General features: G+C 52.9%; 2 protein-coding genes across 3 annotated transcripts; one reads left to right on the plus strand and one right to left on the minus strand.

Annotated features, from left to right (window-relative positions):
- Positions 1-10376: 10376 nt before the first annotated feature.
- Positions 10377-12946, plus strand: PPDPF (pancreatic progenitor cell differentiation and proliferation factor). The gene is made up of 5 exons (XM_054274685.1): positions 10377-10445; positions 11288-11376; positions 12146-12220; positions 12342-12438; positions 12613-12946. The coding sequence occupies exons 2-5, from the start codon at positions 11322-11324 to the stop codon at positions 12755-12757; spliced, it is 372 nt and encodes a 123-aa protein (XP_054130660.1). The 5' UTR covers positions 10377-10445; positions 11288-11321; the 3' UTR covers positions 12758-12946.
- Positions 12947-17975: 5029 nt separating this feature from the next.
- SRMS (src-related kinase lacking C-terminal regulatory tyrosine and N-terminal myristylation sites) lies at positions 17976-26258 on the minus strand. 2 transcript variants are annotated; one of them, XM_054274566.1, is made up of 9 exons: positions 26124-26193; positions 25860-26025; positions 23093-23214; positions 22077-22243; positions 21076-21214; positions 20144-20302; positions 19091-19272; positions 18787-18943; positions 17976-18501 (listed from the first exon to the last, which is right to left on the minus strand). In XM_054274566.1, the coding sequence occupies exons 2-9, from the start codon at positions 25919-25921 to the stop codon at positions 18308-18310; spliced, it is 1182 nt and encodes a 393-aa protein (XP_054130541.1). In that variant the 5' UTR covers positions 25922-26025; positions 26124-26193; the 3' UTR covers positions 17976-18307. The 2 variants fall into 2 exon arrangements, with proteins under 2 accessions (XP_054130541.1, XP_054130540.1); XM_054274565.1 differs by having other exon boundaries at positions 25860-26258.
- Between the last annotated feature and the right edge of the window lie 365 nt (positions 26259-26623).

A 26623-nucleotide genomic window follows, 5' to 3' on the forward strand; every position in this document is an offset into this window, starting at 1 on the left:
CCCTTGAGCCCTGCCAGCCCCGATCTGGCCATTTTGCGGCTCCACTGAGATGCTCGGTCCCGGAGCTCCCAGTGCTGGGTGCGGGTCCCTCCCTCCCCTGCAGACCCCTGGCACACGGGGGGAGATGCAGCATCGCCTTGGGAATTGGGGAATTATTTTTTTTTATTCCTTCCCCAAGGCGCTGAAGGCATCCCTGCTCATGTCCAGGGGGTTGGAAGGAGATGATCTTTAAGGTCCTTCCGACCCAAATCATTCGAGGATTCCGTGATTCTAAAGGCAGGGTGGGGGGAGGGGAAGGGGGAGCTGAGGGGGGGATTATCAGGTTTTCCTCCTCATGCACGACATCTAGAAGGATTTTCACGTCCCGAAGCACCACGGCTTGCGTGTTATTCCCCACCTGCGGCAAGGACGCACCTGCGGGACGAAGGAATGGTCCAGCCCCATCCTTTCCGTCCCGGGGGTACCTGAACAGCACCCACACAAGGGAGAGGGGCACTGATGCCCCGCAGCCCCTGGGGCAGGGCACCCCCCCCGCATCCCCGCTGTCCCCCCCATCCCGCCGGGGTCCCGCAGCTCTTACCGGGGCGGCGGTCGGGGCGGCCAGAGGCTGCCGGCTTGGACTCCGCCGGCTTTATCTCCGCGGGAGGGGCCCACCTATCGACGGCGGCAGCGCAATGCAGCGGCCCCCCCGCACTACGGCAATGCGGTACCGGGCGGGGGAGGAGGAGGAGGAGGAGGCGGCGCGGGGGGGACGGGGGGAGGAGGACGACGACGACGAAGGGGAGGAGGAGAAGGAGGGAGAGGCGGGGAGGGAATGTGTAGGGATGGGAAGGAGGTGGAAGGATGGGAGATAAAGGGATGGAGGAAGATGGAGGGATGGGGAAAATGGAGAGGGATGGGAAGGTGGAAGGCCGAAGTCCGGGGGAGGCGGCAAGATGGAAGATGGAGAGATGGGAGGAAGGTGGAAGGAGGAAAGATGGAGAGACAGGAGATGTGGAAGGTGAAGGCTTGAGAGGGAGGTGGAGAGATTGGAGGCAGAAGGGTGGAAGGATGGGGAAAATGGAGGAGAAATGGACAGGCGGAGGGGTGGAAAATAGAGGGATGAGAAGATGGAGAGATGGAAGACAAATCAGAGTGAAACAGCAGGATGGAAGATAGAGGGATGGGGGAAAGATGGGAAGATAAAAAATTGAGAAACAGGAGAGATAGAAGATGAAGACATGAGAGGGAGATGAAGAGATGGAGGAGATGGAGAGATCAGAGACAGAGGGATGGGAGGAAGGCAGGTAGATGGAGGGAAGGATTGTTTGGAAGACGGGGGAAATGATGGAAGTGCTGGCCCAGGCAGACTTGGACTACCTGTGGGAACCTGGGAAGGGACAGGGCTGGCTTTGGACGGGGCCACCAAACCCCACATCCCTTGCTGTGGCCCAGTGGTGCAGAAGGGCCGTGCTCCCATCAGGGCTGGGAGGAGAGGGGTCCCTGCAGGGCACAACACGACCCTGGGCAGACCCTGAGGGCACTGCCCCACATCTCTGCCTCCCTGGGAATGCATCAGTCCAGGAGCAAGTGACAGAGCAAGGGACAAACACAGCAAAACAGATTTCTGCATCTGCAACACGTGTGGGGGCTGCTCAAGAATTTGTGATATAACAACAAAATCTCATCTTTAATGGGAAGTGGGGTTGAAGTCCTAGGAGGACAAGGAAACTATAAACCATAAACCTTCAGTAATATAATGACATTTTCTTTGCATAAAAAATAATATATAGTGGTCAGAATATTTATGTCTGTGTCAAGTGTGGATTTCCAAGGCCAATCCAAAATTTTCTGTGTCCCAAAGCCAAATATAGGTCAAAAGAAAGCTAATTTTGACTAAAGCTATGAAATAACCCAGAACAATTTTATGGCCCAGACAATCCTTCCAGTGAATTTAACAGCTAATTTAGATACTCTTATGAAAATACTCTTACCTTCCTAGGCTAATGGCTAAAACCTTACTCATTATGTGGATAAAAATGTTCCTAACTTCTCATTAGAGCTTAAAGGGAGGCCTTTTTTAATGAATATTATAGCTCACTGGTATTTTCTTAGAAATATGATAGTCAAGCTATCTTTTGTTTTTATGAAGCATTCCATGCACAACATAAAATGCACAGAGTGCCAGGAAAAATAAAAAAGAAACTTCCAAGGAGAAGGCTCTAAGAGGATTTAAAGAGATTACCCCAGCCTTGTTTTGGGACAGGGGTGGAAGATTTACCACAGGTCTGGATGGGCTGGAGATGGACAGCAAGTGTGATAATGTGGAGGAAGGAGAGGTTTATAAATCCCTTATTCTTCCTATCCATATTTTAGTGCTTTGCCCTTTTTTTACACAAGGGCTGAGGCAGCCTGGAAACAGTGGGGCAATGGCTGAGTTTAATAATGAAGATGAGAATGGAGTAAATCCTGGTCACCTCTGCCAGGTGAGCATGGGATGGGCCTCTCCTGCCTCCTGTCCTTCTCCAGTAAATAGAATTTTTGTTTCCCCCCTTTTCCCAGGCAGGAAGAAGGGAGCTGGGCAGTGCCCTGTTCTGCACTGAAATAGAGCCTGACGGCCCATCAGCCTATAAATAGTGCAGGACCTGAGCAGGAGAGAGGGCTCTCAGACCTGGCTAATCCCGGCTCCCTTAAGCCACTTTACCCCAGCCTGGAGAGGCTTAAAGCCACGGCTGTGTGCCCAGGTTTGGGCACAAAAGGCTCTTCCTTAATGCCAGGTTTGGCTGGCACCCGGGGCAAAGGACTTCACTGAGCGCATGTGGTCCTGGGGACCATCAAGCTCAACAGCCATGCCTAAATGGAATAATCTTCCCTCAGAAAAAACGGTGTGAATTTGCCCTTAAATGTTCAGCAGTGTGAAATTACAGAGACCCAGGAAGTGAAATCCGAGGGTGGCTGAAGTTTAACACCTTGTCTGCCTCCATCTGGTGTCAGATCCAGGGCCCCCGAAACAATTCCCCACCATCACACTGGGGCTTGATTCACCCTCCCTGTAAGCCACCACCAAATGGTTTAGGGTGGCTCAATAAAACAGAAGTCCCCTTTCTCAGACGGGATGGGTGTCGCAGACATCTTTTCATGAAAAATCCTTTCTTTAGGATTTTTCCTCTTGAGAAGCTGAGAGGCTTCAAGAACAAAATGTAAACAATGGTTATCTGCTGCTGTGGAATGCAACAGGTGCATCTGTGATTAGTCTCATAGAGTTGTTTCTAATTAATGGCCAATCACAGCCTAGCTGGCTCGAGCTCTCTGTCCAAGCCACAAACTTTTGTTATCATTCTTTTTTATTCTTAGCTTAGCTAGGCTTCTAATGAAACTTTTTCTTCTATTCTTTTAGTATAGTTTTAATGTAATATATATCATAAAATAATAAATCAAGCCTTCTGAAACATGGAGTCAGATCCTCATCTCTTCCCTCAACCTGAGACCCCTGTGAACACGGTCACAGATGGGCAGGCTGCACACAAACATGGCAGGGACCTCTTTAATCATCATCACCTCCACCCCACCCAGCCCCACAGCCCCTGGGTTGAGATTTGATGCTTTAAACTAAGCTAAAATTTCCATTCGCCCAGACATAACAACTGGAATTTATTTTTTTTTCTCCAAGAGGCCCTCACAGTGTGACTGGGAGAAGGAATAATCCGCAGTGCCGGTAATTTGTATGGATCTGGGATGTGAGCACTCCAGGCTGCCTGCCTGGATTTGCCTGGCTCTGGGGGTGTTCCTGCCCATGAGTGTTCAGCTCACTGAGCAATTGTGTGTTTGTGGTTATAAAATGCAGCAGGTCTCCTCTGAAGGAGGGGGTTTGGGCAGGGCAGATGGCAGCCACGAGCAATGCCAGCCTGGATGTCACCCCAGGAGCTCTGGTCTCACAAGGGAGAAGCTGGGGCTGGACACGGGGATGGCTGTAAATTGCTGCTTTCTTTCTGTGCAAAGAAATAGAGTCCTTGAAAGGAAGAAGTGCAGCCTGGCCTCATGCAAGAGCCATTGGAAAAGCAGATCCAAGGTGGGTAGGGCAGTGGTTGTCCTTTAAAAGGCAGTTTGTGGACAGAGTGGAGACTGTTAGGTTTCCTTCTTGCCATGTTCAGGCTTTCAGCTCCTTCCACACCAGCTTTGGAGGCTTTGCCAAGGTTTTGCACCCTGATATTTCAGCATTTACCATCTGCTGGGAGTGGACAAGCTCTAAACACCAAAGCAGTGACCATCCTCTGCTCATGTACGCATCCTGCATCCCATGGCAATCCTGACTGCTGGTGCACACAAACCAGCCATTCCCATTGCAGCTACATCCAGATTAACTGGTGCTAGAACAGGGTGGGATCCCCTGCTGTACATCCCAGGGGTTTCTAGAGCATGTGTACCTGGGGCTGGCTTTGAGGTCACACTTTCATGTCCCTGTGTTTACATGCCATGACCCTCTCAGTGTGTTTGCCTGGCAGCACTCCTGGCCCAGGGCACCAAATAGGAAAATATAATATGATTATAGAAACCCAGTCTGCTTTGTGTTGGAAGGGATTTTAACCATCATCTCATTCCAACCCCACTCCCATAGGCAGGGACACTTTCCACTGGACCAGTTTGTTCAAAGCCTCATCCAACTGGCCTTGAACACTTCCAGGGTTGGAGTAGATTTCATGAACTTTTAACATGAGCAGGTTTTTCAGCTCATGCTCATGTTGTAAACCTGGAGAGGAGAGATAAAAACAGGATTTATGGGACAGAAAGGCAGGGGAAGGAGGAGAAAGGGAGTATTTTAAGGTCCTGCACTCAGCTCATGCTGCTGATACCTTTAAATTGGAGCCAGAGATTTAAAAATAAACTTTGGAAGTGATAACAAGACATCCAAGTCCTCCAGCCACTTGGCCAGCTGGGGATGGAGTCTGGTGTCACCCCTGATGGGACAGCACAGGACCTAGGGCAGGGTGGCTGCTCCTCAGGACCCACCACGGTGCTCACACCACTGGGACCTGCCCAGGGGGGTTTGGTCACAGCCATTGGAGATCTGAGGTAGCAGTGCTGGAGGGACAATGCTTAAAGTGTCCCCATTCCTCCTGGGTGTCAGTGGTAGCACACAGCTCCAGGGATGCTCTTCCAGGAACCCCTTTTCCACCAAATATCTGAGTGATGGGGTTGAGGCTGTGGAGGATAAAGCTGCTCAGCCTGAGCTGCTGTCCATCTGGAAGCAGCCAGGATGAACATTTCCATGCCCTGAAATATCTTTTAGTGCCAGGGAAGGAGACAGGCACCATTCCATCCACATCTCATCAGGGGCACTGTGACATTTCTGGTGCCTGCATGCAGCATCTGTGGGGAAGGAGACAGGCACCATTCCATCCACATCTCATCAGGGGCACTGTGACATTTCTGGTGCCTGCATGCAGCATCTGTGGGGGCTGCAGACTCTGATCCCTTAAATCTCCCTGTGAGCTGAGGATGGGGCAGAGCCCCAATCTAGGTCAAGCCCAAATGAGATAAAGCACCTCTGCCCTGTGTTTAGTGCTGATTGCAGGATGCTGCCTTGCCCTGGACCATGCTGGGTTTTCAGCAGAGATGTCTGGTGCTGTGTCAAGCTGCACCAGATTGATGTGTTTGTTTTGGCAGCTGTGCACATCTCCCACTTAGGAAAAGCCTGATTAATCCCAGGGATGGCTTTTCCTATCAAACCACAGGCACTGAGTGAAAAGAGCCCTGGCTGCCCACATCTTCTGATGGCTTTAGTGGAAATGTTAAAGGAGATATCTGGATAACAGCATGAGCCTTGGGTGCATCCAAAGGGTGAAAAGAGGATCAGAGAATTTAATGAGAAATTTTTTTGCTGAACCAACCCCTGTAAAATCCTAGGATTTATATTGGTGAATAATTTGTTTTCATGTGAGGATAGTGACTGGTAGTGGCATCTCCCCTGATCCCACAAACGTGGGTATGGGAGTTTTCTGCAGACATGGATCCTGCTCAGTGTTGCTGCTGGTTTCTGCAAGATGATTTTCCAGTTTTTAGAGAGGAACAGATGAACCATAAGTCAGGAACTTGTGGAAGAAAGTTTACCACAAGCCTCTGGATTGCAGCAAGCAGCTGCCATCTCTCTTCACTGGCTTTTCCACATTGGAGACATCCCTTTTGCACAGGTAAATCAGACACTTTGTGACTCTCTGTCTAACTCTCCACAATGTATTTTCAGATCAGACTCACAGCTCTGGGGGTCCTGATGCCAATTCCCTGTGCCCTTTGGGAACTCAGACTGCAGGTGAGGACAGCAGAGCTTCTCCCATCACCATGGGGACAGTGATCCATGCCCTGATCTGACTTTGGTTTATTCTCCTGCCAAGGAGGCAGTTGGGACACTGCTGCACATGCAGAAAGGCAGAACATGATTTCCACATGACAGGTAAAATATGCTGCTCAAGCACTGAGCTTCAGGAAAGCCTTTCCCTGCATTTCCAGGACATTCCCCTTTCCAATTTAAACCATACAGGCAGGGGAAGATGTCCAGGCATTTCTGTCAGACAGAAGCATGGGCTGAGCATGGGCTTGGTGTCACAGCCGCTCTGGCTCTGACAGAGACGGCCCCAGTGTGGCATCCGGGATGAATATTTTGGGTATGTTTTATCCATAGGTGGCAGCAGCTGCCTGTGCCGGGCGGACGCTGCCCTAATCCCAAACCTGGCACGGAGGAACAGGCAGGGGAGGAGGAGGAGGAGGAGCGAGAGAAGGAGGAGGGGAAAAGGAGAACAAGCCTGAACGCAGGTCCTGCCTGCTCCCTCCTCTGCAGCAACAGTTCCTCAACAGAGGGAGGATTAGGGAAACGCCTCTATGGGGCAGGACCAGGCTGAACAGCGCTGTGGAGAGCTCCAATCTGTGTTACCAAACAGGCTGCCCAGAGAAGCTGTGGCTGCCCCATCCCTGGAAGTATTCAAGGTCAAGTTGGACAGAGCTTGGAGATCTCTGGATCAGTGGAAAGGGTCCCTGCCCATGGCAGGGAGCAGGGATGAGATGGGCTTTAAGGTCCCTTCCAACCCAAGTCAGTCTGTGGTTCTGCTGCTGTGCCAGGACTAAGTGCTGCCTTCTTACCCAGGAAGAAAATTGCTGCATCCTCTGGTGGGGAAGGGGCTGCTGGGCAACCTTTTATTGACCAAATTCCTGAAGCCACTGGGGTGTCACATCTGGTAACAGCATTGGGGTACCCCAAACACCCACTGATGCTGGCCCACGAGTGCTGGTTCCTTCAGCAGTTCCTTCAGTTCTGGAGCTTTTGCCAGCTTCCAGAAATTTCTGCCAAGTTCAAAATGACACAAAAGCCTCTTCCTTAATGGCCCACACAAATGGCAGATAACAAAAGTCAGTTGCCAGAAGCTAAAAGCCAGATTAAAAAAAAAATAAAAAGGAAAACAAAGAAACCTTGCTAAAAAGCGAACTGGAGACACTTGCTGTCCTGGGCTCTAGCCTAGGGGCTCTAATGAGAGGAAAACCAAAGAGAAAAATCTATCCAAATCTTGTCATCTGCTCATTTTGAAAGTACCATTTCTTGATCAATATAAACGAAATGTATCTTCCTCTTTTCAACACACCTGATACGAACAGGCTTTGTCCTGGGAAACCAGACTGGCTGCTCAATCTCCCCTGGCAGCTCTGTCCTACCCATGCTGCTCCTGCTGCATCATTAAGGCAAAATGGAATTGATTGTGAGAGGAAAAGCAGAACAAGGCACGATTTGCTGGAGACGAATCCCCCTGAAGCAGCAAAGCCCCAGTTCACCCCTCATGGCTGTGGGGGCAGCATCACACCCCCAGTGTTATCTGCTTAATGAGGTGATCCTTTAAAAGCAGCCCCAAATGTGGGTGTGAGTGGTGAAATTGCACAAAGGGACTGGGGTAGGTTTGTTCATTTCTGCTCTCTCATTAATTAAAGCAATTAGCCTGCTCAGGCTCAGTGGGGTACACAATCATCCTGTACCTGCTGGGGAGAATATAATCCATTATGGAATATAATCTTTCTATCAATACACTCTAATTGCTCTGTACATTATTGGGGGGATGGAGGATGCAGGAATTCATCTCTAGGGAGCTGAGGAGGAACCTGAGAGATGACACAGGCTACACTAAAACAAAACTGACTTCTCATGTCTGAAGCACTGACTTTTTAGCCTTCTATCATTCCTTTCCAGGCCAGGAAAATCTCCAAGCCTGTGCCCTGGAACTCTCCATGCTGTGTAGCCAGGCAGGGCTGGGAGTGTCAGGACCCTGAAATCCAAGCAGTGCTCAAACCCAGTCACGCAGCACAAAAGCAAAGCCTTATGCTGGGCATGAAAACAACCACGTGGCTGTTTAAACTGCCTGTTGGAATTTGTGTATTCAAAGTCCATCTCACCCTTTAGCCGAACCCTTCCCTGGAAAGCGCTGAGTCAGTATTATCAGTGGGGAAACTGAGGCACGGCTGGAGGAACTCAATCCCCAGCTGGACCACACATGTGCTTCTGTTGGCCCTTTAACCTCTGGGGTAAATTTTGTAAATAATCTATTTATTTACAGACTTTATTTACTTTATCTATTTATTTACTGCCAAGGCTTTCCCTGAAAGCTGCGCTGGCTGCTTTTCTCATGCAGTGTCCATGCCAGTGGCCATGGCAGTGGTCAGTGTGGCCTTGTTCTTGGGTCAGCTGGGGACAGGGCTCACATGGAGTGTCCCCATGCTGGGGTGCTCATACCCCACTGAGAAACACACCCCTGAGGGCAGCTCGGCCTTTTTGCTGCCCCATGAGCTGTGCAGGGAGGTTGATGTCCTGGAGCAACCCAGGGCAGCCTCCCCTGGCACTGGGTCCTCGTCCTGATGATTAAAGAATAACTCCAGATCAATAAGGAATAAAACAGACTGGGGAAGAATGAAGCTCGTTGCATGGGGAGTTTGTGACAGAACCATCCCAGGCTGGGATGTGCACTCCCTTCTGCCTTCAGTCCCTAAAATGGCTAAAGCATCACCCCTCAAAAGTGTTCTTTTCCACAGCTGCACCAAAACTGCAAGGTTTTACTGGGCTGCAAAGCTCTGCTCTGGAGCATTGCTGAATTTTAGGGGAGACAAAATGAGCAATGTTTTAGGTATAACAAGTATACCAAACTGGCTTTGTGGAGATACCTTAAGGCTCTGGTATCTCTTCAAGTGTTTTGTTCTCAACTCCATTTCCATCCCAAACAGAAGGAAATTGTCTGTGAAGTTTCTGTTCCTTTTCAACAAATCTGCTTCCTCTTACACATCCATTGCCTTGGCTCTCCCAGCCTCACATCCCACAAAAGCAGTGGTTCATGGAGCAGCAGCACCTGCACAGGATGCTACCCTGGTACCCAACACAGCTCTGTGCTGTGGGCTGTACTTTGGCCTTGCCGCAAGCTTTTCCTCTGAAATAAAGGGTTCTTTTCCAAAACTGATAAAGCCCAGCCAGCTCAGAATCCCTTGAATCCCTATTTATTTATTTTTCATGTTTACCCTCACAGTAAACGAAGCATTGCTTGAAATGAGAAAGAAATTTCCCCAGCTCGGAACTGGAGCTGAGCTACTTCAGAGATGAAGAGATGAGGGGCGGGCAGGATTTTTGGGAGGATCATTACTGAAATTTAGGGGAGAAAAAATGAGCAATATTTTAGGTATAACACGTACCAAACTGTCTTTGTGGAGACACCTTAAGGCTCTGGCTTCTCTTTGGGTGTTTTGTTCTCAACCCCACTTCCATCCCAAACAGAAAGAAATTGTCTGTGAAGTTTCTGTTCCTCTTTAACAGATTTGCTTCCTCATACACACATCCATTGCCTTGGCTCCCCCAGCCTCACAAAACCAGTGGTTCATGGAGCAATGGCACCTGTACAGGATGCTATACCCTGCTACCCAAACACAGCTCTTTGCTGTGGGCTGTACTTTGGCCTTGCTGCAAGCTTTTCCTCTGAAATAAAGGGTTCTTTTCCAAAACTGATAGAGCCCCCTCGAATCCGTATTTATTTGTTTTTCATGTTTACCCTCATTTTAAACGCAGCATTGCTTGAAAGGAGAAAGAAAGGAGAAAGAAACTTGTCCAGCTCGGAACTGGAGCTGAACCACCTGAGAGGAGCAGGATGTTTGGGCGGAACCCCCTCTCTCCGCGCTCCGGGCGCTGTTGCGCCGCCCCTCCAGCCCTCGCCGGGTGTCCCCTGTCCCGGCCGCGACAGTCGCGCCCCGAGGGTGGCAGGGGCGTGTCGGGCGCGCCCCCGCTGCCATTGGCGGCGCGGTGTTGGGGCGTGCCCGGCGCGGATAAAGCCGCGCTGCGCGGGGGCGGCTCGGCAGCGCCGCGGCTCAGGCCGTGCGGTGCGAGCGATCCGCGGCCCCGCGCCGGACCCCGGCCCTCCCCACCCTGCCCGAGCCCGCCGGACCCGCACACGGCCCAGGTGCGCTGCCGGGGAGCGAACGGGGGGCCCCGAGCCTTTGCCTTGCCAGGGGGCCGCGCTGGGGTCGCTGTGGGGTGGAACTTCGCCGTGCCTCAGTTTCCCCGCTAAGGTTGATTCCCCCGCGTGTCCGGCAGCTGTTGGCAGCTGGCGCTGTGAGCCCCTGAGCGATTTTTAGAGATTTCTTGGAGAATAAGGGGTCGGGCTGTGGGAAGAGTTAGCTGCTGGCAGGAAGGTGCTTTGTACCCGGAAGAGGGAAAGAACTGGAGCTCCAGTTCAGAAAGAACAACTCCAGTTCAGAACTGGGGCTGGACCGCATCAAAGGTGAAGCGCGGGGGGGTTTGTCCCGGCTCTGGCTGATGGGGAGGCTGCTGAGGACAGACTGGGGCTAGAACTTCTTGCAGGAGCAGCCTCGGTGTGTGCCCCAGCTCAGCACAGGCTGGGGCTAGAACTTCTTGCAGGAACACCCTCGGTGTGTGCCCCAGCTCAGCGTTTCTCTGTTTCTTATGCAACATCCGCCCCAGATTTTGTAACTCCAGATGTTGATCTAAGGAGGGGAGCTGGATTCCTGCAAGAAAATCACCCGGGGTGGGGCTGGGGGGTCGGGAAGGGGTTGTGCCAGGCTGTGCTCTGCACAGGCAGTTGTGTAGGACGGAATTATTTTGGCTTTGCACGTAGCTCTTGGAGCTCTGTGGGTTTAATCCGCGTGCAGTGAGCCCCAGCCGCCGTTCCCTGTGCAGGGCTAGGAATGGAACTCTGTGAATGGTTCCATTTACACCCCTGCAGCTTTTGGGGGCTCAGGGCTGGGTCGGGGTGGGTGCTGACAGCTGCCTCTGTGCTTCCAGGTTCAGTTCTGCACAAGAACCAAGATCAGGAACCATGGCATCCATCCCATCCAGCGGCTCGCTCATGGCCACACACAACTATCGCAGAAGTAAGGGCAGGCTGGGGGCTGGGGGTGCTGGGTGGGCACATGGGGGTCTCTGCCAGCTGTGGGGGGATGTGACTCCAGCAGAGATGGAGCTGAGCTCGGGTCTGTGCTTTCAGCTGCATCCCCATGGGAGTGTTTGGGGAGGAAAGGGCACAGCCAGCACTGTCCCTGCTGCTGCCCACACCCTCCTTGGGCCCCCCAGCCCGTCTGCACCGGCTGCTGAGGGGGCTCAAATCTCTTGACTTGTTACTAAGATTGTAAGGGATGAGGTGGATGGTTTCACCTTGCACTGTTGCTTCAGAAGTGAGCTCCAAAACCAGTCTGGGCAATGGTTGCTCCTGGTTCCTCATCTGGGGGAGAGTTTCTGGTTTAATGGATTGCTTAAACCAGAGGGAATTAAAGGATTCCCCCGAGATGAAACAAGCAGCAGGCTTGGAGCTGTTGTACTAAAAGCACATGGATTATACACAGGAATTTGCATCCTCTTGGCCTCAAGTCATCTCTCAAAGCCACTAAATTTTGTCCTTGGTGTTGCAGGTTTTTTCCTGCAGAGGTTTTCAGGTGTTTTTCTGCTCCCTGTGATTGGAATGTCCCCAGTATTCCCTTCCTAGTGGTTTTTGCTGGCCTGGCACTAAACTGGGCACGCAGTGGAGTGAGTCAGTGAGGAGGGTGAGCTGTATCACCCAGGCACAGCCTCCCCAAGGCTGTGTTTTCCTTCTCATGGCATGACCATGGGTCAGCAGTGGTTCTGATGGCCATGATTTTTCCACAGGGCGCCTGAGCTCCACATCCAGCACCAGCTCCTGCAGCTCAGAGTACTCTGGGGAGGTCATCCCCCATGGCCCAGGTGAGTGTCACCTGTCCTGGTTCATGGGATCTCTTACTGGAGGTCACCCAGCCCCTCCTGTGGGGTGCCCAGGTTGTGCTGTCCTGGACTCTCCCTGCCATGCCCTGTTCCTGTTCCTCAGAACTGCCCAAGTCTGACCCTGGCCAGTGGTGGTCCAGCTTCTTCTTTGGGAAGACAGCTCACCCAGCCATGAGAACGGTGTCAGAGTCCCAGGAGAGGTGAGTGCCTTGAGGTGACACGGGGGAGCAGCACCAGGGGCCATCCCTGCTGCATCCCCCAGGGCGCATCCCGACCGCATGCACCACATCCATGGGCCGGGAATAAACGCAGGGCAGCAGTGCCACATGTGGGGGCTGGCACGGTGCTGACTGTCCCTGTGCTGTGTGTTACAGCCCGGTAGCCCTGCGGGTGGCCACAGCACCGATGGCCTGCGGGCTGGTGGCGGCCCCGGGCGCGGGACGGAGGCGCCACGCCAGCGAGTCGAGCATCACGGCCGCTCCCTCCCACCCGGCGGGCACAGCCCCTCCTCCCCTGTAGAACCCCGGCTGCTCCAAGCAAAACGCGCTGCTCTCTCGTGGAAAACCGCAGCAACCCCGACGATTCCACTCCAGCCTTTTTTACTCTCTCCCGGTGTAACTAAGCCCTCTCGAAGCACATGCGGAAACACGTTTTTGTTTTACCCTCAACTCGTACAATGGCAATGAATAAACTTGAGCAGCCTTTTAAGGCGTTGTGGGTTGTTTTTTGTCCGCAGAGCGGTGCTGGGGGTGTTGGTGGGGCTGGACCAGGATGATGGTTTGTCCCAGGATGTGCTGGTGCCAATATCACGTGCCAGCCTGACTCTCTGTGTGTTTTGCACATGAGCAGGATCTGGCTGGGCTGTGCTGGTGTTGCAAACGCTTTCCCTCATCCTCTTCTCTCCTTACTTGGCCACAAAGCCTGTCCCTGCTGGCACTGGAGTTGTTTTGTTCCCTGAGCACACGGCTGCTCTGCGCTGCTTTGGTAGCTCCAGGGGCAGGAGAGAGTGCCAGGGCCTGAGCAGGTGTGGCTGGGGCTGGGGAAGGATTTGGGTAAACAGTGACCCCTCCATAATGAGGAGAGAGGTTAAACTTGCTCAAGGCATGCATTTATGGACCTGGATATCAGGCTGGAGCTCATGGTGTGGATGGCTGCACTGGATTTGCAGCCCTGGATCCCAACTGCCCCAGGTGCTGTTTCGCCTGATTTTTGCCTTCAATTATTCAATTTGGCTGTTTGATCTTTCTGTGACCAGCCCACTAGCTGGGAAGACAAGAGCCTGCATGAAGGGAGCGCCTTTGTTCCTGCTGGGGGCAAAAAAAACCACCTTGCATAGGTTCATTGAAAGGTGCCAAATCTTCCTGCTCTGCTGCCAGCCATAGCACGAGGTGTGGGGCTGTCCTGTGGGCACTGGGGGCTGCAGCTGAGGCCATGGGACCCCTGAGCTTTGGCTTTGCTTCCTGGTGTCCTGTGCTGGCAGGACAAAGGGCAGGGAGCAGCTGGGGCCAAGTGGCTGCTCTGCTCTGTGGCTGGTTGCAGGGGCATCCAGGGTCACTCCAGTTCTGTTGCTTTTACAGTGGAAAGTGTTGAGTAAGCTTTTCCCTGAGCTCTGGTCCTTGTCAGGGCAGAGAGTCTGTGTCCCCTGTGCCTCCGAGGGGCCAGGGCAGCACTGGCACCTCTGCTGCCCCTGTGTCAGTGTGTGCACCCAAGGGGGATGGCTTCAGGGCTGTTCCAGCAGTCTGGGCACTGCCAGCACCCTGAAGGTGACCCCCATGTCCATGGCAGCAACTGATCTGATGTGACTTCCAGCCAGGCAGCAAACTGCTGTTGTTGTGGGGCTGCCTTTGAACTTCAAGAAACACAGGAAAATCAAGATAAAATAAACCATTTCTGAGTAAGACAAGGCAAGGTGGGTTGGCTGGCTGGGACATGTGGTTGTGGCACTGCTTCAGGGTCTTCCCAGGGCCAGAAAAGCTCTTTGGGTGCTGCTCAACCCCAGGTGCCTCAGGGATCTCTTCTGCTGCTGGTTGCCAGCAAAAGCCACGTATTTTGGAGAGACAAATATTTTTTTCCAAGCCTGAGAATCAGTGTGGACACACAAAGGTAAAGTCAATATTACTGTATTTGCTTGTTGGTCTTGTGATCATGGAGGGACAAACCCAGCAACTGTCCTCAGACACCCAGGGGAGGTGGTGACAGAGCAAAGGCACCAATGCCACATCCCTGGCTTTCATCTGGGCACGTTCCCCAGCCTGGTCCAGCTCTAAGTGAGCTGCTCTGTGATGCCATGAGCACATAGGTGCTCCCCTATCCAGTGTTTGGATGCTGGATGAAGGTTAAGTTCATTCCCACATCGCTCCAAGGTGGGTTGGATTTACAGCAGGGACTGCAGCACCTGTCAGGGTCTGCCCTTCTGCCCATGGTTCCCTGTCCAGTGAAGCAAAACTGCCTGGAAAGCCCCTGCTGAATTAAAGGCTGTTTTTCTGAATGTCTGTGAAGTGTCGCAGATTCAAACTCCTCTGCTGGGAGTGGAGATGCAGAGAGAGTCCAGATCCTCCCAGATGTGCTCCTGGGCAGCTTCATGGCATTTCTGAGAGCAAAGCCCTTGGCATTGCCTTTTTTTTTGCTCGGGATTGAAAGGCTTTTAGGGCCTTTCTTATCCTTTCACAGCCTGCAGACATTTTGGAAAAGCATCTGACAGCCAAGCACATTTATTTTTGTTCTATCTCCACTGCTGTGGGTGTCTCTTTTCCCAAGTAACAAGTGATGAGAGAAAACTCTCATTTCACAATTCTATGGAACAGCCTCAAATTGTGGCAGGAGAGGTTTAGGTTGGATATCAGGACAAATTTCCACACTGAAAGAGTTCCCAAGCATGGGAGTCCCCATCCCTGGAGAGTTTAAAGGCCTCGTGGATGTGGCACTTGGGGCCATGGGTTAGTGGTGGGATCAGCAGTGCTGGGGAAGTGGTTGAACTCAATGATCTTAGAGGGCTTTTCCAACCTGAGTGATTCTATGATTCCAGCTGATTTCCTGTGCCCTCATGCGGTGGGATAGCAAGGGAAACATTGTGCAGTAGAAGATAATGAAAGGGGTTCCCCATACACTGCACACCTCCCTAATCAATCCATTTCTTCCTGTAGGGAGGGACAAGCACCCACCCCCCATGGCATTCCACGGGATCTGATGTCCCCCCTCTCCTCCCTTGATGGTGTTTTTATTGTTGATTAATGCACATATTTGCTAAAAACTCGTGCTGGTATTTTCTGCTCGCTCGTCCTTTGCAGCAGCCCTCGCGCCACCCCGCCGCCTCCAGTGAGAAATATTTCTCTCCATTCCCTGCCTCTTGCTGCTGGGGGCTGTTTTGCTTTGGTTTATTTCCCTCCAGCAGCTTTGCTTCCCCCTCACCCTTCAAACGCTGATGTGGGCCCTTAAAAATAGAAATGAGCTGTGCAGCTGAAATACATCGCATTAGCCTGAGGCTGCTTCCAAATGCCACTGGGTTAAGGCTGCCATCCTTGAATCCTCACACGGGCACATGCCAGGCTGCAAGTGGAGCAGGAGGCACCTGTGACAGGATGTGCAGTGCCCTCTAACAGTAGGATCTGCAGGAGATACCTGTGACAACAGGATTTGCAGTTCCCTCTAACAGCAGGATCTGCAGTGCCCACTCTGGAGCAGTGCTGGAGGGACTGGGACCCCAGCATTCCTGCCTTTGTGGAGTGGATTAAGGAAAAGCCTGATCCAGTTTTTGGAGGAGGGCTGCAGTGCCCAGCTCAGGCTGAGATCCTGGGAGCAGATAGGAAAATTTGGGTCCCTCCCCACCCTCACCAAGTTTATTTACTTTTAGAAAACAAGTAATGACTCTTGAGAAATGCCAAAACTCAGCAGACCGTGCTGGAGGGCACACCCAGGCTGTGGATTGGCTTTTCATGCAGCAGAAGAGGAGGAGGAAGGAAAACTGCTGTGGGCAGCACCGTGTCATTACATCCCCAAATTCTCCCTCCTCATCCCCAAGAGCTCACTGTGACTGCTGAGTGAGCTGGTTTGGGCCATGTGTGTGACAGGCTGGTGGCATCTCCGGGTACCCCACCATGGATGGCTGTGCCCCACACCAGCCCCGTCACCCCACGCACTCCCTTCTCCTCCTGCTTATTTTTGAGCTCCATCTGGTGGCAGCCAGACCTGCAGATTTGCTGTCTTATTGCCGTTTGAGCAGCCTGCTCTAGGGGGCTGGAACAAGGTGAGCTTGAAGGTCCCTTGCAACCCAAACCATTCTGTGATTCTGAGGTGCAGCAGCTTCCCCCCACCGTGTCCCTGCCCTTCCTTAGTGTGCCACAGCCCTTCACCTGCTGGATGTGCCTTCAGTCTTTATTTTCCTGCAGGAGGGGACCTGAGCTGGGCATAGCTGTGCTCTCTGCTCAGGTGTTTGATCAGGCTGCAAAATGTTTGTGCAAGGAGAAGATTTCCTCTTGCAACCATGTCCAAACACAGCCTGTTGCTTTTTCCATCTGGGAATACTCCAACCAGGAGCTGCTGGGACAGGGACAGGAACAAAGCAGGTTTCATCCCACAACTAAACCACATTCCTGCCTCCCCTTTCCAGGCCCCTCGTGCTTGGAGACTTGCTCAGCCAAGAGCCAGACTTGTTTCTGCTGCTCTGCACAGCATGGACACTGTCCAGGCGTGGGGAATGTTACATAAACTTTATTAACTTTATAAATTCCAACGTTGCTGTTGGCTCAGTCCCCCTGGTCACCTGCAAAGAGGCAGGATGAGCTTGTCACGAGGAATTCTAAATCTCTGCCAGCTGCCTTTCACCCACAGCCTGTCTGCTGCTCCTACCACCAGTGCCACAATTTTGTGAGGGCTCTAACAGCCCCACTCAGGCTGCCCCTGCCTGCACCAGCCTGGAGCTTTGACAATGCTCCAATTCCTGCTTTTCCATGTGTCCTTCACTGCCAAGGACAGTCCAGCCTCTGGGAGTGTGCATGGGCAGGGGGCAACAGGGACTTGGTGCAGCAAACTCTGCCATGGTTAGGGAAGGACCAGAGGCTCAAGGTCTCCCTGCAATGCCACATCCTGGGTTTTGGGAGGAGCTGGGAGTGGTGGGAGCATCTCTTGGCTTTCCCCATGGGTGGGGTGAAGAATAAAGTAGGGTGGTGCAGGGTTTTACCTTTGCTGGCCGCACCTGGGATAAGGAGGCATTCAGTATTAGAACACAGAGATTCATTTTTCTTGGAATAATCATACGATGGTGAGTGAGACAAGGATCCAGAGCAGAGCAGCCCAGTCAGGAGCTGACTCTGCAGAGTCCTCAGGGCCATGTGGGGAAAAGGGTGGCAGAGGCACACAGGGGTACTTGGGTGGGTGAATAGAGTCAAAAGAGACACAATAATGGTTTTATCTGTGGTTGCGAGAGTGGGGCTGGTTGCAAATCAGTGCTTCCTTGAACCTATCCTCGGTGGGGTCCTTGAACCCATCCCTGGAAGTGTTCACACCCAGGTTGGACAGGGCTTGGAGCAACCTGCTCTAGTGGAAGGTGTCCTGTCCATGCCAGGGGGGTTGGAACAATAGGAGCTTTAGGGCTGTGCTCACCCAAGCCATTCCATGATTCCTGGGAGGGAGTGGAGCAATGTGCTGAGGGAGGAGCATCCAGCAACGCCCTGTGGATGCACACACATTTATTGATAAATACACCGAACACACACTACAAGATAAATCAAGCAGAGCCACAACTGAACATGAACTGCAAACCCTTCACGTCTGTGTGGGGAGCAGCAGGGGCCTCCCACCCTGCTGAGTGAACGAAGATGTAAACTTTGAGCGATGCCTCCGTGGGGCTTCTCCAAACTGTTACACAGCCAAGCTGGCAATGAGTTCTGCACAACTTGTTGCTTTCTGCCTTGGCCACCTCCCTGCGCCCTGGCTGTGAGGATCCACAGGCTGTTTTCTGGGGGAATGTGCTTTCCTTGTAGCCCTGTCAGAGGGCAAACCAGAAGGAAGGAACTTCTTGGCAAGAGCTGGCCTGGAGGGGCTCGTGCAGGAAGGATGGTGGGAAGGGGTCCCTCAGGAGAGGGAGCTGAGCAGCCGCCTGTAGATGAAGCCCAGCTTCTCCCTCAGGGCCAGGAAGGTGGGACGCTCCTCTGTGTTGCCATTCCAGCACTCCAGCATGATGCTGTAGATCTCAGGAGGGCAGGGGCTGGGCCGGGGCAGGCGGTAGCCCCTGGTGATTTGCCGTACTGTTTCTTGGTTTGTCATTCCTGCAAGGAAGGAGGAGATGCCTCTGAGTCTGATGTCACCAAAGGATGCCCTGAAGGTACATCTGCAGTGGCCAAGATGTCACTGGTGGTGCTGTGGTGTCTCTGTGCCAGAGAGGTGGTAGAAAACAGGATCTGGGATATCCAGAACAACTTCCTGCCCCCAGCTCCTGCGCCTGCTCTGCAACCACTGAATATCCCTCCAAGCCATCCCTAAATGGACAGTAACCTGCTCATGCTCCAGGAAGGGACAATATAGCATTTCATGGAGTGGGGCAGCAGCCCTACCTTCATAGGGGATCTGTCCATACGTGAAGACCTCGTAGAGCAGAATCCCATAGGACCAGACGTCGGACTTGAGGGAGTAGGTGCGGTAGTTGGCTGCCTCCGGGGCCGTCCACTTCACTGGGATTTTAGTGCTGCTGCTGGTGGAGTAAATGTCATCCTGAAAAGCAACGGCAGACAGGACATGAGGGATGGGGTTAACAACACAGACATGGGCTTTGGGGATGGCAGGGAATGCCTCCATCACGGGACAGCTCTATGAGCTCCAGTGGTGGCAGGGAGGGACAAGAGCAGCCCCTGAGCTGACCTTGAGGAGCCGGGCAAGTCCGAAATCAGCGATTTTGCAGGTGAGTTCCTCTCCAACTAGGATGTTTCTGGCTGCCAGATCCCGGTGGACAATGTGCTTCTCCTCCAGGTACCTCATCCCATCTGCCACTTGGCAGGAGATGTTGAGCAGGTGGGAGGTGCCCAGGGACTTCCCTTCAGGACCTGTTAATCCAGACAATCCAAGCATTGGGGGCAATCTACCAAACCTTTTTTGATGTTTTGGTTTGGAAGGAGACCCTGTGCTGACACTGTGGGACATGAGAATGATGTAAAACCTCAAATTTGTGCTCCTGTCTAACCGTCCTTGTGCTGTGTGGGAAGTTCAGCACAGCCATGTGCTCCTCAGGCATGGGACAAGGATGGGCTCTGAAGAGCACCAAGGTCATAGGTATCCATGGCTTGTTCAAAGCCAAAGGTGACCTTCTGCCATGCAAATCTCCTCCCTGAAGGCCTCTCAGCCTGCTGTACCTGTGAGCTCCAGCTCTGCTGCTGGAGCCCCAGTCAGAAACAAGGTCACTGTGGGTGGGAAGGGGAGCACCCTGTAGAAAAACAGGTCTTGGTACGAGAGGTTTGTTTGATTGTGCTGGGTCAGGAAAAAAAAGGCCAAGAAAATTAAACTGGGTGATGAGTGGTCCTTGGCATGTTATGAGCTCTGCACACGCACAAACCCACGCGGAGGTTTGGCTGTTTCATTCCTAAAGAGGGTGGAGTTGCCCAAACACAGCAGTGAGATTCTGTGCTCTGGTGGGAGCTGGCAGACCATGGGTAGGTGGAGGAGGGATGAAGGGATGAAGATCCCTACCAACGGGATTGGGCTCCCAGGGGTTGATACAGACCCAGCCCACATGGACACCCAGAGGATCATGGCAGACTTTGTGATCCCAAGACCATCCCCACCAATCCATCTGCCCATGGATTGCTCTGTGTTACCACTGATCAAACAGGGCAGAAACCAGGCTGGCACTCTCTTAGGGTCCCCATTCAGGTTCATAGGGCCCCTCTGAGGCACAGGAAGCAGTGACCCAGCACTCACTGTTGAGGTAGCTGTGGAGGTTGCCCTTGCGCATGAGCTCGGTGATGATGTACACGGGCTCCTCCAGGGAGCACACGGCGTGCAGCTGGATCAGCTTCTCATGCCTCAGGCGCTTCAGGTTCTGAATCTCCTTGGTGAAGTCTTCTGCTTTCATGTCAGCTGTGGGACAAAGCCAACACAGCCCTTGTGAGCCACTTTCTCATGTAGACATTGGGACCTCAGTGCCTCCAATGGGGATGGCAACCTTTTTTACCTGCCCACAGCCCATCCCTGCTCTCAAAGCTCTCAAAGCTTTGCACAACCTGTGTTTCAGAGCCAAAAAGATGTTTTCCATGGGGCTTTGGGTCCCATTTTCAGGATCATAGTCCCATCAGGACTTGATGAATATCAAACCCATTTTATTTGATGTGATGTCACTTGTCACACACTCAGCGGTTGGAGCCACTTTATAGGGATGTAGCCAAACTTAGGTTTGTGCACAGAAATATTCCAGTTCCTCACCAGGTCATACTGCAGTTTGCACGATAAAACAGTGGCAGTGGCCAAGAGGATGAGGAAATAAAGGAGGGTCTGTCACCCTGATTTTTAAGATTTTCTAAGCCTTCTGATGTTGACATTCTTGTAGTGAACTTTCTCACACACTTTCTGTAAATAATTCATTGTTTTGCATTCTTTTATAGAAGAGGAGAAAGTTGATAGACTGTTAGTTTGTCCAGTGTCATTGGAGAGGTGGCACTGTCACCCTCCAATCCACTGTCACTTTTAGGAAACTATAAATGTTAGAGTCAGAAAATAAACTTCCCTTTTTCTTCACCTTAAGAACAGCGGTGTGCACTTGTGTTCTTTTGTGTCCTGTAGCGACAAGGGTCAATGATAATGGCAGTGAACGAGAGACTCAGTTGGCTGCTGTTAATATCTGATTCTCCACGCACCTTTAATGATCTTGATGGCCACTGGCACGGTGTTCCTCCACAGCCCTTCCCACACCTCTCCAAAGTAGCCCTCTCCCAGCTTCCTCCGCAGGGTGAACTCCCAGCGCGGGCGCTCCCAGCCGTCCCTCTCGGGGGGAGTCTGTCAGGTGGACATGGAATGGCACACTCAGACCAGCCAGACAGCCAGGACCTGCTGCTGGGGCCTGCAGCAGCCCGTGGTGCCCACAGAGGAGCAGGAGATGGTGCTCCACCAGCCAGGGCTGAGCCTGAGCACTGCCCTTCCCTCTGTGCTCACTGCGGGCACAGAACACACGGGGCATCCTCTGCATGAGCCCTGCTGGGACCCCAGCTGTGCAAGCAGGAGAGTTTGGAGACTACATGGAATACCAGGAGTTCAAGTCATGATTCACTCCTCATCAGATCTCAAAAGTGGCTTTTCTCCATCTCCACCAATAAATAAAAATACGTGAATTAATATTACTGCATATTATGGCTGATTTAGACTTCAGTTCATTGAGCGTTTCTTTTGTCCCACACCTTTCAATTTCACTCTTGGATTATTCACATGGTTAATTGCTGTTTCCAAGTCATAATCAGTAGATGGAACTCTAATCAGGAAATGAGCTGGCAATTTGGGATTAATACTGTAATTAGACTTATGAGCACTGCACTAATTGGTATGAAAACTTTATAAAAGCCATGTGTTTTGTCTTATATTCTCAGGAAAAAAATTGGAAGGGCAGGTATTTCCAGAATCTGTACTGAATGGGATTGTAACAACTTGGTTTCCGGTCTTTGAGATGGACAACACATTTCATAAAATTCTGCTCAAAAATACATATAAAAGCCTTAACGTGGCTGATCAAAGGCGATGCTGGCAGCTATACTAATGGTGGGCTTTAAATTTAGTTTAATAAACTCAAAACCCAAAGGGACAGACTAATTATTTCTAGTTTCCCTTTCCCTTTTCCCACTCCAGGGAGATCTGAGCCCGTACGCACCGCGGGGCTGCAGGGCTGCAGCAGGGGGCTCTGGATGACCTTCCAGTGCTCCATGTAGAAGGCGAGCAGCTCCTCCATATTGGGGAAGGGGTGTCCCTTCTGGATGTAGAGGCTGCCCCTGGGGCTCTTGCAGATTCGGAAGTGGCTGACCTTGGTGTGGTTGCGTACTGCGGGGAAGCCCAGGTTGGGGAAAACTCAATTTGTGCAGAGATCAGTCCCTCCCCACCTCCCTGCTGGCTCCACCTTCTCTCCTTTAAAGATTCCAAGTCTTCTAATGAACCTAAAGCACCACAACTCTGCCCTGGACTGCTTCATCCCACTCCCCACCTCCCTTCTGCTCCCACCTCCTGGTCATTGTGAGCCAGGCTCCTTTGGACCACAGAGGTGATGCTTTATTGTCAGGGATAATTAATAAGCTTTATTGCCAGGCATAATTCCACCATGGACTGCTCAGACAACATCAGAGCTGCTCAAAGAGGATGAACCAGGAGTGGCTGTGACTCCCGCGACTCAGGGAGTGATGGTGGGATGTAGAGCTTCCCATGAATTTTCCCAAGATTACTTTTATGGGGATTAAAACAGATTGTAATGGCACTGCCTTGTCCAAACCCCCCTGAATTCAGATTTCAGTATGTGGGAGCAGCCCAGGCCTTGGTAATCTGGAGTGGCAGCATATTTTTAAACAACCCTCAGATGACAAAAGCTGCTGGAATGAAATCCTGGGAGTTAGTGCCATGAAACCATCATTAAGCTGCAGTGAAATGTTTATGGCTTTCATACCCCAGACAGGAGCCACGCACTTTCCTTTGCCACAGGGATTCAACAATCCATCCCTGCTCTGTAAACTTTCCCCTCACCCTCAGAAAGCAGCCCATTCCCTCCAACAAGGTGCTGAAAAGTGCTTTATACTTATTCTTGTTTTCACCCCATGCTAAGCAAGCCAGGAGCTGTTCCTGAGGAGCAGCCTGCTTCCTTTCCCTGTGCTAATTATATCTGGATAATTGCCACAAGGTCACCTGAGAGAGAGTATTCGCCCTTGCTGCTCTCGCTGTCCCGGACGAGGAAGGAGCCGTGCTGGTTGGGAGGCGAGAGGAGGAGCTGCTCTGCTTCATTCCGGCTGATCTTGCTGAAGTACCAGCTGGGGAGCAGAGCAGAGGGGTCACAGCGGGGCAGGGGGATGCTGCACAGATGGGTCTGCATCCATTTCAGGGGATTCTGCACCCTCTGAGCTGGGGAGGGGGAGCAGCTGCTGGGATCCCGCTGTTTGCTCATTCCTGCAGCCACCAAGCAAGTGGCACAGTGGCTAGACTGTGTTACAAAACCTGGAGACCAAAGCTGTTCCATTGGGTGGGCTTTACAGGCACTTGCTGCAGTTTATTGGAGCTCACTGCCTACAGACCATTTCACAGAATCAGAGAATCCCAAAATGGTTTGGGTAGGAAGGGACCTAAAACTCATCTCATTCAACCCTCCTGCCATGGGCAGGGACACCTTCCACTAGCCCCGGCTGGTCAAAGCCCCTTCCAGCCTGGTACTGAACATTGCCAGGGATGGGGCATGTCCTCCACCAGTGTCTGGACACTGCTGTCCGGGTCTCAGCTCCATCCCAAGCCCTGAGGTGAGGTTTATACTCTTGGGCTGACAGCCTGTGGTAAATAAAGCACCGAACCACCTGGCGCTGTGTGGAAAATGCTCTGGAGAGGTTGTCCCTGTGTCCTGCCATGACACAGGGACATCTGCAGGCACGGGATCCCTTTGCACTTCTTGACCTGCAGCTCATGGGCAGAACCAGCTCTGAGCCTGGGCATCAATGAAAACATCTCTGGCAATTGCCATTTGCTGCTCCAGCCTCGGCAGTGCCGGCTGGGGACTTCACAGCACCAAGCCAGGGGAGGACCCAGCCAAACCCCTTTTCTCTGTCACCTCACTGAGATTCCTCACTGAATTCCTGTAAGGAAAGGCAGGTTGGCTGGCTGGCTCCCGACACAGCGGGATGCACAGGAAGACGCAGCTCCATCCAGCCTAAGGCACCCAGGACGTGAGAAGCCAAAAGTTTCATTAGCTGGGATCGCCAGCGTCTGAGAAGCCGCGCAGGAAATTATACGTGATGGGGTGAACAAATTACCGGGCAGCTGCGAGGCGGCTCCGCGCAGTCTGCCGGAGCGCTCACGGCTCGCTCGGGCGGGGCAGCCGCGCACGGTCCGGCCCTGCCCCGCCCCAGCATCGGCAATGTCCCTGTCCCCAGCACGGGGCTGGCAGCGGCTGCTCACGGCTGCTGCTCACACGGGGACACACACACTGGTGCGCACAATGGTGCACACATATGTATACACACATGTACACACACACAGGTACACACACACAGGTACACACACACAGGTACACACACATATACACACATATGTTACATACACATGTACGGACACACAGGTGCACACATGTACACACAGGTACACACATATACATATGTACACATACACACAGGTACATACACACAGGTACACATATACACACATATGTTACATACACATGTACAGACACACAGGTACACACATGTACACATACACACATACAGGTATATATACACACACACACAGGTACACACATACAAGCACACACAAGCACATACACATACACACATACACACATGTACACAGACACACGTACACACAGTACACACACACATATGTACACACTCAGGTACACACACATGAACACACACATGAACACACACATGTACACACATATGTACACACACATGTGCAAACACAGGTACACACACATATATACACATATGTACATACACACAGGTACACACACATGTACACACACAGGCACACACACACAGGTACATACATCTGTGTGTGTGCTATATGCTCCCCTGCAGCCTGTCCTACTCTTCCATGTCATGGGAATAAGGCAGGGAGGGTCTCTCCCATCCCACCCGCACATCGGGGACCCTTCCCGGGCTTCCCTCGCTGCTCTCCTTCACCCCAGCCAATACAGGGCGGGCGCGGGGGGGTCCCCGGGGAGCCGCAGCCCCGCGCTGCCCGCGCTCGGTGACTCAGGGCACGGAGGGAACAGCTGTGGCTCGGGGCGCTCCGCCCGACGTGTCGGGACCAGGCTGCCTTATGCAACGAGAAGCCTGGGCTTTCCCCGGCTGCCAGAGGGCTGAGACATGCCCCGAGCTCCCTGCCGGCTGGGCGAGGCACCCACCGGGAGGAAACCCCCAGCCCTGGATAAGCAGGATGGCAGCAACAGCTGGCCCTGCAGAGCTCTGGGCTTCCTGGCAGGTGCCAACCCAAAATGCTTCTTCCCGCGCTCCCAAGACATTTGGAGCCGGCAGGGCGCAAATACAAGCTCCCCAGCTCCCTCTCTTCCTGCTGGGTCCCCTTTAACAAGAGGGAAAACAGCCGGAGCCTTTCAACCCTGGCCAGCATCACCCGCACCCAGCCCAGAGCCAGCGCAGCCCGTGCGAGGGTGATGCAGCCAGGAAGGGACACCGGCACCTCTGGCGCATCCCCCAAATCTCGCTTCCTATGCCGAACACCTCTACCCTCCTGCCACGACCTGCAGGAGCTGCAAGGGATGCAGGGGTGCCCAGGGGAGGGCAGGGATGATCAGGGGAAGGCAGATCCCCGCTCAGTCCCAGCGCCGCTGATGGCCAAAGCAGGGCACGGGGATTTGGTGTTCGCCGCCGCTGTGGAGGGTGAGCGCTGCCTCTCCCTGCCCGAGCCCAGCCTCCATCCATCCCCCGGCGCATCCAGAGCCGGGGATACTTACGGGCGGTGAGCGGAGGTGCCCTGGCTGAGGTTGGCCACGTAGGCAGCGGGGACGTAGCCCATGGCCGGCTCCCCCAGCAGCCGCCGGGCTAAGACATACTCGCCCTCCTCTCTGAGGACACGCAGTTTGTCCCCTGCGCTTATGCTCAGCTCCTCGGCGCTGCGGGCTGTGAAAGCGTACAAAGCGATACAGAGAGACGACTTGGGGATGAAGGAAATGGAAGTCGCCTCCGAGTTGAGCGAAACGGAATCAGAGCCAAGATACCCCAGCGAGCAGCTCTCCGTCACGGAGCGGGGACGGAGCTTGTTCCAGAAGGATGTCAGGAAGGTCAGGCGCTTCCTGACGAACTGCTCCATGCCCGGCGATGCTCTGCGTGCGGTGGGCTATGCCCACCGTGAGGCCGGGGCAAGCGGGGATGCGGAGTTCCTGCCGCCGGCCGCGGAGCTCATCCTGCCGGCCCGCGTTACCCGCACGCGTCTGGGCGCTCGCCGGCCCTTCCCGGCCAACTTCCTATTTCTGAAAGTGAAACTGGTTCGTCTGGTGCGACGAGTCTGCCGGCGGGACGAGTCTGCAGGCAGGAGTCCCACGCTCAGACCCACGGGCACATCTGGGAGACAGGCACAGCTGGAGCCGGGCTTGCTGCTCTCGAAGAAGAAGGAGAACGGCTGTTGTTTTATTTAATCATTATTTTAAAGTGTGCTCTTTGCTTCTTACCGGAGCACCATAAACACAGCTCTCTGTTCTTCGAGCAGCTCTTGTCACAA

This window comes from Melozone crissalis, unplaced genomic scaffold (assembly GCF_028551555.1).
Source record: "Melozone crissalis strain CALT ecotype California unplaced genomic scaffold, PUWL_Pcris_2 ptg000017l_1, whole genome shotgun sequence".
Lineage (NCBI taxonomy): Eukaryota > Metazoa > Chordata > Aves > Passeriformes > Passerellidae > Melozone > Melozone crissalis.

Excerpts from the sequence above, each read along its gene's own strand:
- PPDPF (XM_054274685.1), top strand. The coding sequence starts at position 11,322 with ATGGCATCCATCCCATCCAGCGGCTCGCTCATGGCCACACACAACTAT. Across the intron at positions 11,377-12,145 it reads CACACACAACTATCGCAGAA|GGCGCCTGAGCTCCACATCC; the intron begins GTAAGGGCAGGC and ends ATTTTTCCACAG. Across the intron at positions 12,439-12,612 it reads GTGTCAGAGTCCCAGGAGAG|CCCGGTAGCCCTGCGGGTGG; the intron begins GTGAGTGCCTTG and ends TGTGTGTTACAG.
- SRMS (XM_054274565.1), bottom strand. The coding sequence starts at position 26,215 with ATGGAGCAGTTCGTCAGGAAGCGCCTGACCTTCCTGACATCCTTCTGG. Across the intron at positions 22,244-23,092 it reads GGGCGAATACTCTCTCTCAG|TACGCAACCACACCAAGGTC; the intron begins GTGACCTTGTGG and ends GCTTCCCCGCAG. Across the intron at positions 18,502-18,786 it reads TGGACAGATCCCCTATGAAG|GAATGACAAACCAAGAAACA; the intron begins GTAGGGCTGCTG and ends CCTTCCTTGCAG.